This window comes from Kogia breviceps, chromosome 5 (assembly GCF_026419965.1).
Source record: "Kogia breviceps isolate mKogBre1 chromosome 5, mKogBre1 haplotype 1, whole genome shotgun sequence".
NCBI classification, from domain to species: Eukaryota; Metazoa; Chordata; class Mammalia; order Artiodactyla; family Physeteridae; genus Kogia; species Kogia breviceps.
Genome location: NC_081314.1, coordinates 97,748,659 through 97,761,543, shown reverse-complemented (window position 1 = coordinate 97,761,543; position 12,885 = coordinate 97,748,659). Strand labels below are relative to the sequence as shown.

At 35.8% G+C, this 12,885-nt stretch overlaps 1 protein-coding gene across 5 annotated transcripts in view; it reads right to left on the bottom strand.

Annotated features, from left to right (window-relative positions):
* Positions 1–12,885, bottom strand: part of CBLB (Cbl proto-oncogene B) — a 213,663-nt gene that overhangs the window by 73,220 nt on the left and 127,558 nt on the right. For all 5 annotated transcript variants that reach the window (XM_059064285.2, XM_067034717.1, XM_059064287.2 and 2 more), the window contains exon 10: positions 3,500–3,703. In XM_059064285.2, the coding sequence (XP_058920268.1) occupies positions 3,500–3,703 (204 nt within the window). The remainder of the gene's footprint in view (positions 1–3,499; positions 3,704–12,885) is intronic.

Sequence of the window (12,885 nt, the reverse complement as noted above, 5' to 3'; positions counted from 1 at the left end):
TGTGTGAAGGATCAGGGAAAACCACCAATCACCTTTGAATGTCCTGTGCTCATTTTTTTTTTTTTTGCAGTATGCGGACCTCTCACTGCTGTGGCCTCTCCCATTGCGGAGCACAGGCTCCGGACGCGCAGGCCCAGCGGCCATGGCTCACGGGCCCAGCCGCTCCGCGGCATGCGGGATCCTCCCGGACCGGGGCACGAACCCGTGTCCCCTGCATCGGCAGGCGGACTCTCAACCACTGTGCCACCAGGGAAGCCCTCCTGTGCTCATTTTATGTTACCAGTGACTCCCTTCAATTGTCAGTGCTACTACTGAAGCAAAGCTCAAGCTTCAACCTAAATCACTGGAAATCAGGCTGAAACTGCAACCTTTCCCAAACTCATATAGGGTAAACTACATTTTCCCCAAAGCAGTCAGGTGTACCAAGTTCTTGAAAGAATTACTGTTAAGGCCAGGCTCCCTGTCCCCTGACAGCAATTACTGAAGGAAGAAAGCCCATTTAGTAAAGAAAATTGAAATGCCTTTTTCCTAGCTAGAAAACATTACCACCTCATTCACTGGAACTACCTGAGCTGTTGTATGTTTCTCAAATACTTTTCTGTCATTCGCTATTATCCATGCATTCAATAAACATTCTTTAAATGCTTTAAGGTGTCCTAGACCTGAGGACTGAAATGTTTTTCTTAAAGGGCCAGATAGTAAATATTTAAGGCTTTGCAAGCCAAGATGCAAAATCAAGGAAATTATGTAGGTACTTAAAAAATCATTTAAATATATAACCATTTAAAATGTAAAATTATCATTAGCTCACAGAAAAACAAAAACAGGGCACAGATTGCTGATTTTAGTGCTAGATCACAGTCAAATATTCAGACCAAGCTAAGACCATTAGGTTACTAAATTAAAAGAAAAGGTCTTTTGCAACAAGACCTAGCTGCTTCTAATAAGAACCTGCAGGAATGATCTAATAAAGCTCTGTCCAATATAATTATCTACTGGATATTAGTTATTTCTATTATATCTATCTATACTAGATATTTCAATACCTACAGGAAATGTTCCACATCTGCACAGTTCAACAGGGTAGCCACTAGACACAAGGGGCTGTTGAGCATTTCAAATACGTTGAATGGGACTAAAGAACAAAATTTTTAAATTTTATTAAATCTTAATTATTTAAAATTTACATTTAAATAGCCACATACAGCTAGTATATGGAAAAACAGATGTAATAGTTTTTTATATATCAATTAGCAGGGCCTAATTGAATTTGCTTGAGTTTTTGGTGACCAATTAGGGCATAAATATCTTTACAGGTTAATACCAACAGATCACAGTTCAAATTATTCTTAACTTCTGGTTAACATTTCATTGGGAATTGGTAACTATTCGTGATGTACATTATATTATAGAACTGAAAAGACCTTCAGAGAACAGAGACTTGTACTCTATGAAGTACAATGTGTACAGCATGTTCCAAAGAGGGCAAAAGAGGTGTACTGCATGACGGCTCATAACTACAGTTTTGAAGTTAGAAAAAAGCACCAGCTCTGCTTTAGAGTAGTACTGGGATCTTAGGCAAGTTATTTTACCTCTTTCTTCTTCAATTTCCTCCATTGTAAAACAGGACACTAACAGTAGCTTCTCTACTGGATTGGTGTCATGATTAAATGAGATCAAGGACTTAAGAACACAGAACAGTGCCAGCTCATTGAAATCATAAATGTTACTACTGTATTAAAATAACATTATATGACAAATATTTTAGGATACAGTGCACAATCTGACTTGGTAGAAACCATTTCATCACTCAGCATGTAAGAAAGCTACATATGGAGTGTTGGATATATCACTGTATTTTTATCCAGCAGACACAACTTTGAATTCTGGCTTTACAACTTCCTAATGTAGCCATGTCACATGACTAGTCTGAGCCTCATTTCCTTATCTGAAAATGAGAAGAATATTTACCTCTTCAAGTTGAGAGAATAAAATGTGAAAAAGTTTTGCTCATATACATATTAATATTGGTTACTGATTGAGTTCATCTTAAAATCAAGTCTCAATTCCCTGTTTCAATTAGAGATATTTTTTTCTTGTTCATCCTTTAGGGTTACTGAGGAATAACTACTTCCTTTCTTCCATCTCTTGGGCCAAAGATATCACAAACTTCAAAAGTAAAAACTGAATGTAGCTGTCAGCATCAGAGGATAGAATCAAGAGTAGTTTCTCTTGAGAGAAACTATGACTACAAGAGTTAAATTATGACATTTATGAAAAACCAATGAGGTGAATGATAAAAATCACCCCAGACCAAAGTAGAATTTGCGAGTAGCCATGTTGGTGGTATTAATATATCTCCATATGCAGAAATTTGTTATTTAAAAATCCTAAGGATAAGTACCTGGTGAGCATGGAACACTGGAACACAGAAGATGCAGGAGGCCAAGAAGTAAATTTTGACACAGCCGTAAAGAACGGGTAACCCCCAAAACACCTCATCTGTTTCCTGCACCAAGTGTTTCCCTACCACAGAGATGGATGCATATGGCAAATACAATCTGCTGCCATTAAACTTTATCATCGTTTCACCTAGACGGCAAATAGGCTGCATGTTACCTGCCAAATCCTAATGAATTGCAGTGGAGGTTCTATAAGGCTCTGCAGGCCAAGTCTGATCTCAGCAGGAATGAGAACCATGATTGATTAGCCATGCCTGCCGTTAAGTCAGAAGGAAGAGGGGCACCTTCATACTGTGTGGGCAGATGCTTTCATAACACTTGTTGCCATTTCTCTGATTTTAGGAGCAAAAAACTTCTGAGTGTCATCTGAATCTCATGTATCTTTTTCTACAGAGAATAGCCTGATAGCTCAGAGTCCAGCTCTCTTGATCATTATGTTTCTGGTCTGTTAATTACTCAATTGGCATTCTGGTTCATTGACTAGTCTCTTGTGGACTTGGTTACATAAACTCCAACTGGGCAGCAGCATCCATTCCCAGTGAACTGGCAAAGTTAACTTTTTGAGTCTGCAATATTGATAAGCAAACCCCAGACTACGGTAAATTCATAAAGGTAAATCTTATGTGACCTCTTAATAGCCAAACAGAAGGCTGGCTTTCCTGATAAGAAAAATAACTATCAGACACTTCTCTTAGACTTCAACAAAGACTATTTTTCATCAGTTTCATCACTTCTAATTTTAATAATTTTCTTTCTTAAATGTGCTATTGCCAGTCTCATATGGTTGTCTCTGTACAAAAGCTCTCACCATCTCTCATTTTGGAGTTTAAAACCAGCGAAAGCACTCTGATTAGTCTAGTTCTTTCTCAGCCTATGATTCCATCAGCCTTTCAACATTACTAATATCTTCACCTTTCTTTTGATTCCAGAATCTTTCTTTCCCAAACCCACACTCCGTCATACCCAACTTGCGACCGCATCATTTCTTTTTCATGTCCACACAACAACTGAAAAAATCCTATGTTTTCTAGTTTTACCTTTCGAACATTTGCCAACCGATTCATCATCAAGGACTCCTCTCGGTCATCGTCATCATCCAAGTCCAGCATCGGCATTCCGAAGGGGTCGATGATGCTACAGCACCTGGAACCTTCATCTCTTGGATCAAAGGGGTCCACAATTATGGGCTCCGTTCCTTTTATTTCGCAGCGACAGAAGGGGCAGCCCTGGCCATCTGACTCCTGAACAAACACAAAAATTGTGCTGATTGGTCTTTGTTCAAATAAAACACTACTGAGAGGGGCCAACGTTCTACTATGAAAAGAAGTTGCAAAAAAGTGGTTTTCAGGTAGGCAGTGGGGGTGGAGGAAGATCTACCTTGAAGGTGGTAGAGTAGAACATGGAGCCAACAAAATATATGTTCAGTATTTAAAATTTAAAATTTCTGAAGAAAAATTTCTTTACAAAAACCTTTGATTTAGGATAAATCAAAAAGTTAAGAGCTTAACTTATTTTACTGAATGTTCATTTACAATTTTAATGTATCAAAACTTTAGAGTCCTGCAGAAAACTGGAAATTGAATCATGTCCCTCTTTACCAAAAGGCACCAGTGCTAATTAAACATCCTATAAAAACGACATTTTGATAAAAATTCATTATAAATAAAGTAGTAGTATCAATTAGAACAATCCATTTCAAAATCAATTCTGGAAAAGTTCCTGTGCACATAACTATGGCTACATATTTACATTTTAATTGCCTAGGTCTTTTAAAGCCTTGATTTATAAGCAATCAGTGGGAAAAAATAAGTTTATTTTCAGAAATCATCATTTGTCCTGAGAGCCTGTCATCCTGACACAGCTCATATGGAATGTAATAATATGTGAGATATCAAGTTTTGGCCCTCATCTTGCTTTCAAACTAAGATACTGCAAAAAGATTTGTGCAAATACTTTTGGGCCAGAAATTCATTTACTGGTAATTACTGAAATTTTCTGAAAATCTCCCAATTCCATTTCCCAAAAACTAACTACATTAAGAATTCACAGTTGGGAGGGAAACCGGACAAGACTGTTTTCTTGCCCTGCAGATAATGCTGACTTTTAGAGATAGATGGTATAAGACATTCACCACCATATTTTTGTTTCTCCATTATACCCTGACTTTACTAGTATGTTGTTTTTAAAAATTATAAAAATTATAAGATCATTTTAAGGCAGAAATGGCATGAGAGCATCATTTTGAGAGATGAGACTATGAATGAAAAGAGCTAACATCTTTAAAGAAACCATTCAGTACTTAAGATTGTCCCATGCACTTGGTATGATGGGAACGTGGTGATCTACTGGCCCTCCAGTGATACTCTGATCAGTGGTGGAGTAACACTCTCTCTCCTTTCACTGGACAATTACTTAGCATACACTCTGTGGCAGATTCTGTGGTACGTAGTTTATTCTTTCCCAAGCATCACTCTGATTAACAAACTGAACATCTCCTTTGCCAAACAAATTGTCAAAAAAAGAAAAACAAATGCTTTCTGTATTGGTTAATGAAAAGAAACTGCAACAATTCCTTATTCATCTACTGCTACATAATTTGGGAAAAAAACTAGGAATGGTAAAATAGTTGAACTAAGGTGGTATGAAGAGATACAGACAGGCTAGTACAAAATCCTTTGATGTTTACTGCCACGTGTTCTCAAGTCTGGTGAGCTTCAAGGCAACTCAATTATTTGCTCCATCATTTTACAGATGATAAAACTGATACTTAATTCTCCCATCTTACACTGATATTTTCTAACACAGTAGCAAATATTTAAGGAAAGCTAAACCTTTCTCCTATCTTTGATAACAAGAACATTAAATGTAAGTACATTTTCAATATAGGCTATCATCCACGTAAAATCTCCTTATTATAAAAGTCAAAATGGACCCATACTGTGTTTCTGCAGTGAATTTTCCTACGGACCTACATAAGATAATTTCAAACAGATAGTTCTAATATATAAGACCAAGATGAGAAAAAACCGATGCACCCTGCATCTTTAATGCATGAGGAATGGAAAGTGGTATTCATGGCCCTAAGCAGAGCAATACAAAGCTATAGTAATTAAAACAGTATGGAACTGGCATAAAAAGAGACACATAGATCAATGGAACAAAATAGAGAGCCTAGAAATGAACCCAAGGATATATGGTCAATTAATTTACAATAAAGGAGCCAAGAATATACAATGGGGAAAGGACAGTCTCTTCAATAAATGGTGTTGGGAAAATTAGACAGCCACATGGCAATAAATAAATAAATAAACAAACAAACTGGACCATTATCTTACACCATACACAAACATTAGCTTAAAATGGATTAAAGACTTGAAAGGAAGAACTGAAACCATAAAACTTCTAGAAGAAAATATAGGCAGTAAGCTCCTTGACATAGGTCTTGGCAAGATTTTTTTGAACCTGACACCAAAATCAAATGCAACAAAAGCAAAAATAAACAAGTGGGATTATATCAAACTAAAAAGTTTCTGCATAGCAAAGGAAACCATCAACAAAATGAAAAGACAACCTGCTGAATGGGAGAAAATACTCCCAAATCATAGACCTGATAACAGGCCAATATCCAAAATATATAAAGAACTCAGACAACTCAACAGCAAAAACAAAAACAAAATAAATCTGATTAAAAAATGGACAGATCTGGGGCTTCCCTGGTGGCGCAGTGGTTGAGAGTCTGCCTGCCGATGCTGGGGACACGGGTTCGTGCCCCAGTCCGGGAGGGTCCCACATGCCGCAGAGCCGCTAGGCCCATGAGCCATGGCCGCTGAGCCTGCACGTCTGGAGCCTGTGCTCTGTAACGGAAGAGGCCACAACAGTGAGAGGCTCGCGTACCGCAAAAAAAAAAAAAAAAAAAAAAGGACAGATCTTAATAGACATTTTCTAAAGATATATATATGGCAAACAGTTACATGAAAAGATGTTCAACATCACTAATTATCAGGGAAATGCAAATCAAAACCAAAGTGAAATATCACCTCATACCTATTAGAATGTCTACTATCAAAAAGACTAGAAATAACAAATGTTGGTGAAGATATGGACAAAGAAAACCCCTGTGTACTATTGGTGGGTATGTAAATTGGTGCAGGCAGTATGGAAAACAGTATGGAGGCTCCTCAAAAAATTAAAAAGAACTACCATACAATCCAGCAATTCTACTTTTGGATATTTACCTGAAGAAAATGAAAACACTAATTAGAAAAGATATATGTACACCCCATGTTCACTGCAGCATTATTTCCAGTAGCCAAGATATGGAAACAACCTACGTGTCTGTCAGTGGATAAATGGATAAAAAATTGTGGTACATATATACAATGGAATATTATTTAGCCATAAAAAAAGAATGAAATCTTGCCATTTGCCACAACATGGATGGACCTCAAGGGCATTATGTAAGTGAAATAAGGCAGAGAAAAACAGATACCATATGATCTCTCTTACATGTGCAATCTAAAAATTAATTAACTCAAAACAAAAATAAGTTCAGATATAGAGAACAGATTGGTGGTTGCCAGAGGTGGGGGAGTGGGTGGTGCGAGAAATGGGTGTATAGTTTTTTTCTTTAGTTTAAGTAAGTTGAATGCCACTAAGTAAAAAATTAAAATATAAAAGAGCTGATGTTCCCTGTGTCTTTAATGCATGAAGGATGGAAAGCTGTACTCTGGGCCCTAAGTAGACACTTTATGCATTTATATATTTTTTAAAAAATTATTACATAAATTTTCAAACATAAACAAAAGCAGAGAAAAAAGTGTAATGAATCTGCATGTACCTATCTCCCAACTTCAACAATTATCAATTCGCACCCAATTTTTTTTGAATTTTATTTTTTTATACAGCAGGTTCTTATTAGTTATCCATTTTATACATATTAGTGTATATATGTCAATTCCAATTTCCCAATTCATCACACTCCCCCCACCAATTCACACCCAATGTTGTTTCAGCTATATGTTTACTTGTTCCATCCACCCTTGGATAATTTTGAAGTACATCCTACACATTACATAAATTCATCTGTAAACGTTTTAGTATGTGTACCTAAAAACCAGAAAATCTTTTAAGACCTAACTATAATACAGTTATCATAACTATGATTAATCTATTCAATCTAAATAATTAAAGTCATACTATTTTTGAGTACAGTGGCTAGAATGCATAAGCAACTGTATTCCCCTGCAAAGGCTTCCTTAGAACCTCCAGGGTCAGTTTGCACATTGTTTGGTTAAGGATGATTTCTGGTTTATGTGATCTATTTCCTGATAAAGGATAACTGAAAAGATTGTGTTTGGAAAGGGAAGGAGGTGAAAGGCAATAATAGCATCTTGATGGTACAAGAAAAAGACTGGGAACAGTTCATCTAAAATTGAATTTAGGTTTTTCACCATCTCTCCTACCTTAAAGTTTAATGCTATGCAAATTACTGATGTGAGAGTAGCTGCTTTATGAGTATATGTCACAATATATATTTTCCGTTAAGCTTTATCTTTGTTGAGCATTTACATTACTTACTAGGATCAAAATCCAGCTGCAATGTACTTCCATTTTGATTTGAAAACATGGATCACACAACATGCCTCCTCTAATATGACTTCACCCACCACTTTCTCTGTACACTGACTACTGTCATACGCAAATTAAGTTTGACCATATTGTCAAATATGGCACTCAGAATCTCAAATCTTGGTGTCTTTTGGTACTCCACCCTCATTTCTGTCAGACGGTTGATTAAACACATATGAAGAATGTCTTCAATAGATACCTAACTCTTTAGGATTGTGCCTCAATAATTAAAATAATGTTTGTCAATATACACTTAATGCAAGATCACAGAACATATGTTAATGAAGAAGGACCAATAAATAACTCCTTCTCTAGTCCCCAACATATTCACATTCTGAGAAAGTTAAGAGGAAGTAGTTGGACTCCATCCGTTCTAATTCACTCAGTAGACTTCACTTCCTCAAACAAATCCTCCGAAACCAAATGAGAAAGAAGTTACCAGTGAGTTCTACACCATCAGAAACTTAACTATGTAATATGCTCATGATAAAACTACTCAGACTCATTTGGCAACCATAAATACTGCAAGTTAATGATATTAAATATAACTTTAGGTAACCTGAGAACAAATTAACATTGACAGAGAAATAGAAAAAAATTTAAGTTCCCCCCAAAATTCCCATTCCCCAATAACACCCTATGTAAAAATCCAAATAAATATTGTCACTATCATCTCATTATCATCATCATCATGTATCAGTCACCTTCCATAATATTTCTGTTTAAATGTTGTCCAGATCAATATTCTCTCTTAAATACTTTCTTTTAATTTTTTAAAAGTTAAACATCATATATAGTATAATTTCTTTTGCTCCCAAGATGATTTGAAGGCACACTTTAAGTTCAATTATTTCATCCCTTCTCACAAATACAATATAAATGGAGGGCCCTAGAGAATACATAGGACTTCAAGAGTCTCATTTTGGAGTGCAGTTTATATTTTTACTGTATGTGTGCTTCCCATCTCAGTAACTTCTAATGTACATTACCTTGCTATACTTCACACAGATTTGAAGTTACCAAAAATATCTTTTTCTAAACATGAAACAATTATAGATAAATAACTAGACAGATACATATACACATACATATACTGAGAGTAGGTTGGGTCCATACTAAGCATTTTCAGAGCACAATATATCCCACAAAAACTTAGTAACTTCTTGCTATAAAGAATGAATGAGGATAGTTAATAGTGATCTTAGAATAAGTTAACAGTGAGAGAGATCTTTGGTTTTGGTGTTCCTTTATGGTGGGCAAGGGAAGACAACATTGACAAATCTAGACTCTTCTAGTTTTAATTTGGAAGGACCATGAAAACAGTGAATCAGGAAAGAAGCATAAACATTCTGAATCTGGGAGCTTGGATTGGAACCCTATACCCACCAATTGCAGCTGTGTGACACTGGGTAAGCCATTTCACCTTCTTTGTAGGGTATAATGAGCGAATGCACATTTTAAGGGATATCTTAAAGATAAAGTGAGATAAATTAATTCAAAGCCTTCCAAAGTGCTATTTGAATTCCAGTTGGTATAATTACTACAAAAATAGTCTCAAGAACAAAGGAAAGAAGTAAGATAGCTGAGGAAACATACCATAGCCCTTAACACGACTCTCAAAGCGAAAGAGAAGCTCCAACACTTTATCTGATTTATACAAAAAGACATAACATATAATCAAGGACAAATACTAATTTATAATTCTTAAAGGCAAATATTTTTTTATTTGTAGTACTAAGGTTATGAAGCTTCACTGAGGCTAGAAATTTAAAGGCTGGTTGCTTTTGAAACAGATATATTAAGATTACTTCTTAGTGCCTTGAATGTGATTCTCTGAGCTGGCTTCTCACCTCTCTTAGACAGTTAAACATTTCTTCCCCAATCATGCTCTCTAAATATGGTACACCTATAAATCTCTTTAATCACATGTCATATTAAAATCAGAGCTTATTAATTTTCATCTGCTGACTTTTTGTGAAGTATTTTGAATACTCCATTATCTTTCCTTTAAATTATTTTGAAAAAATATGCAGGAGGAATAATCAGAGGAAAATTAACTTTGCTTTTAATTGAATTAAAGTCCTTGGCAATAATTCAAACAAAGGCTGCATATCCAATTGGCATATGTGTATCCATTTTTATTTTGGAAGGAAGATTTGAAGAACACAGTTTAGAGTCTGTATTCAGCAGATAATTTCTAGATTCCTGGAAAGAAAAATAGAACAAAAACAGTTCCTTACTTTACACCTTATGTGATCACCCTGCAATAACACTGATGCATAATATGTTATTACAGAAAAGAAGACATGGAGGCGTTCAAAGTAAAGAAGAACATGTTTTATTAATATTCATGGAATAGTGTGGAAGTGAAAGAAAACTCTCCAAGTTTCATTGCCAAGGATGGAATAGAAATGCCGAACCCAGACTTCCCTGGTGGCGCACTGGTTAAGAATCCGCCTGTCAATACAGGGGACACAGGTTCTAGCCCTGGTCCGGTAAGATCCCACATGCCACAGAGTAACTAAGCCCATGCGCCACAACTACTGAGCCCGCGTGCCACAAGTACTGAAGCCCATGCACCTAGAGCCCGTGCTCCACAACAAGAGAAGCTACCACCATGAGAAGCCCGTGCACCACAACGAAGAGTAGCCCCAGCTCTCCGCAACTAAAGAAAGCCCACGCGCAGCAACGAAGACCCAATGCAGCCAAAAATAAATAAATAAATTTATTTTTTTTAAAAAAGAATGAAATGCCGAACCCAGAGTGATACTACTTCAAAGAATGCCTCTAGAGAGGTGATTACTCAGTTTACTTAGTATTCTGTGCAAACTCAGACTTGCCAGTTCAATTTATTAAATAACACAGATGTTTCAGAAGGAGAAAAAAGTATCTGACACCTCTTCAGAGGCATGACTAATGGGCCATTATGACAGCAATTAAAGAGTAACTACTTGCAGCCCATAACAACTAACTGACACCTCTACTGTGCATTTCTTAGGGTTTCTGTTAATTACAAAGCTTAAGTCTCCAATGAATTTCAATTAAACCAAAGTAGGGCATCAAATGGAAGGAAAAGTTGGTGAAGAACTACTTGCTAAAAATGCACAATGGTTGAACATAATATTTTATGGTCAGGGTTTAATACTTCCTATTGGATCTGATTTATCAGAGCTTCTTGGCAGACATGCAGCCTTTAAAATCCTTTTCATATCAGCATGCCCAATCAAAGTAGTAGAAAGTAACAAAAATGTCTCACATCCATAATTAAATTTGAAAGATAACAGGATATTCATTTCAAGTGATTATTAGTACCATGCCCCTCGATAAAATTTTTAGATTTAATTTTAACTTCTTGAGGGTAGGGACTGTGTCTTTAGTACAGAACCTGGGAAACAGAAGCTGCTTAAAGAATGTTTGCTAAATAAATGAAAACGAATGGATCTTGGAGACTGATGGATGAAATATTCTATGTCAGCTTCTACCAAGCCAGTTAAGGGAAACCAAATTATCCTTGTGCACAATTACGTGTGAAAACTTAATTTTTTCTCTGATAGAAAAAACAAGCAAGCATATAAAAACAAAAACACTGGCTTTAAAGTTAGAAAACAGACTCTAGCCTTTTATCATTTCGAATAAGGAAAAAGTTGAAAAAAAGACACATATTACTACATGTACTCATATCCAGACACTTACTACTCACATAACATTTCCAATTACAACTACAAGCTTAGAAACAATGTTTGACAATACAGTGCAGAATTATGGAAATGTTCCATAATTTTGTTTCTTTTTCTCCTCATATTGACCATCAATTAGGTTAAGTCCAGTGAGCAGCTCATTGGGGCTACGATGTGAGGTTTTGAGTATAGCTAATGTTTGTTAACTGTATTTTAAATGGATTAATAACTTCATAAGACTTATTTTTATTAAATAACAGGGGCATTTTGCAATAACGTATTTAAATGACTGTCAAATATTGCTGTTCATACAAAAATATGAAAAGTGCCAAAACAGATCTGTTGGTTGGCTAGAGGCAGCACAGCGTGAAATCTATATGAAAATGTAGAAATATTCAGTTTATCCAAAAGTAGAGATGTTCAAAAGTTGAAGCTTCTTTAACCACTAAAATCCCATTGAGATATAGAGACTATGGAACATCACTTAGAAATTCTCAAACAGGGATCACTGTGCATGTTTGTTGGTATAAAAAAGCAATAAATAGAAACTTGGTCTTCCTGCCTGTAGGTTAGTGCCAGTAATATTGCAAAGAATTTTTTTTTTTTTTAAGTGCAAAAAAACCAAAATGTGAAAAGTTGAAGAGAATCACCCAGCAGCCACTAAATGGAACAAATGGATCTGAGGTTTAAAATTCTTAGGAATCATTCTTGGATCTTAAACATGATTAAAAAAAAAAAAAAGGCTTTGAAAAGTCCACTGATACTTTGCAGAGGAGAAATGGACAGAACTGAGACATTACAAGGGCTTTTCACAATTGATCTATAATATCAGTGTCTTTTTAGTTGTTGTACTCTTAGCCCTATTCTTCTCTTTACATTATCTAGCGCACAGTCTGTAGGTATTTACTGAATAACTACCAACGTGGAGGTAGCATGCTAGGGGAGAGGAATTCTAAAACAGGAAAAGCAATCCACATCCTAGAGGAAAAACAGGTAAATATGTATTGTAAATGCTTATAATACAAATACAAGGAGCTAAGAGCTTACAGGGACATATACAAGATGTATCAGAAAAATATTTACTGATCATGAACTGTCTTGTGTGAGAAGAATTTTAA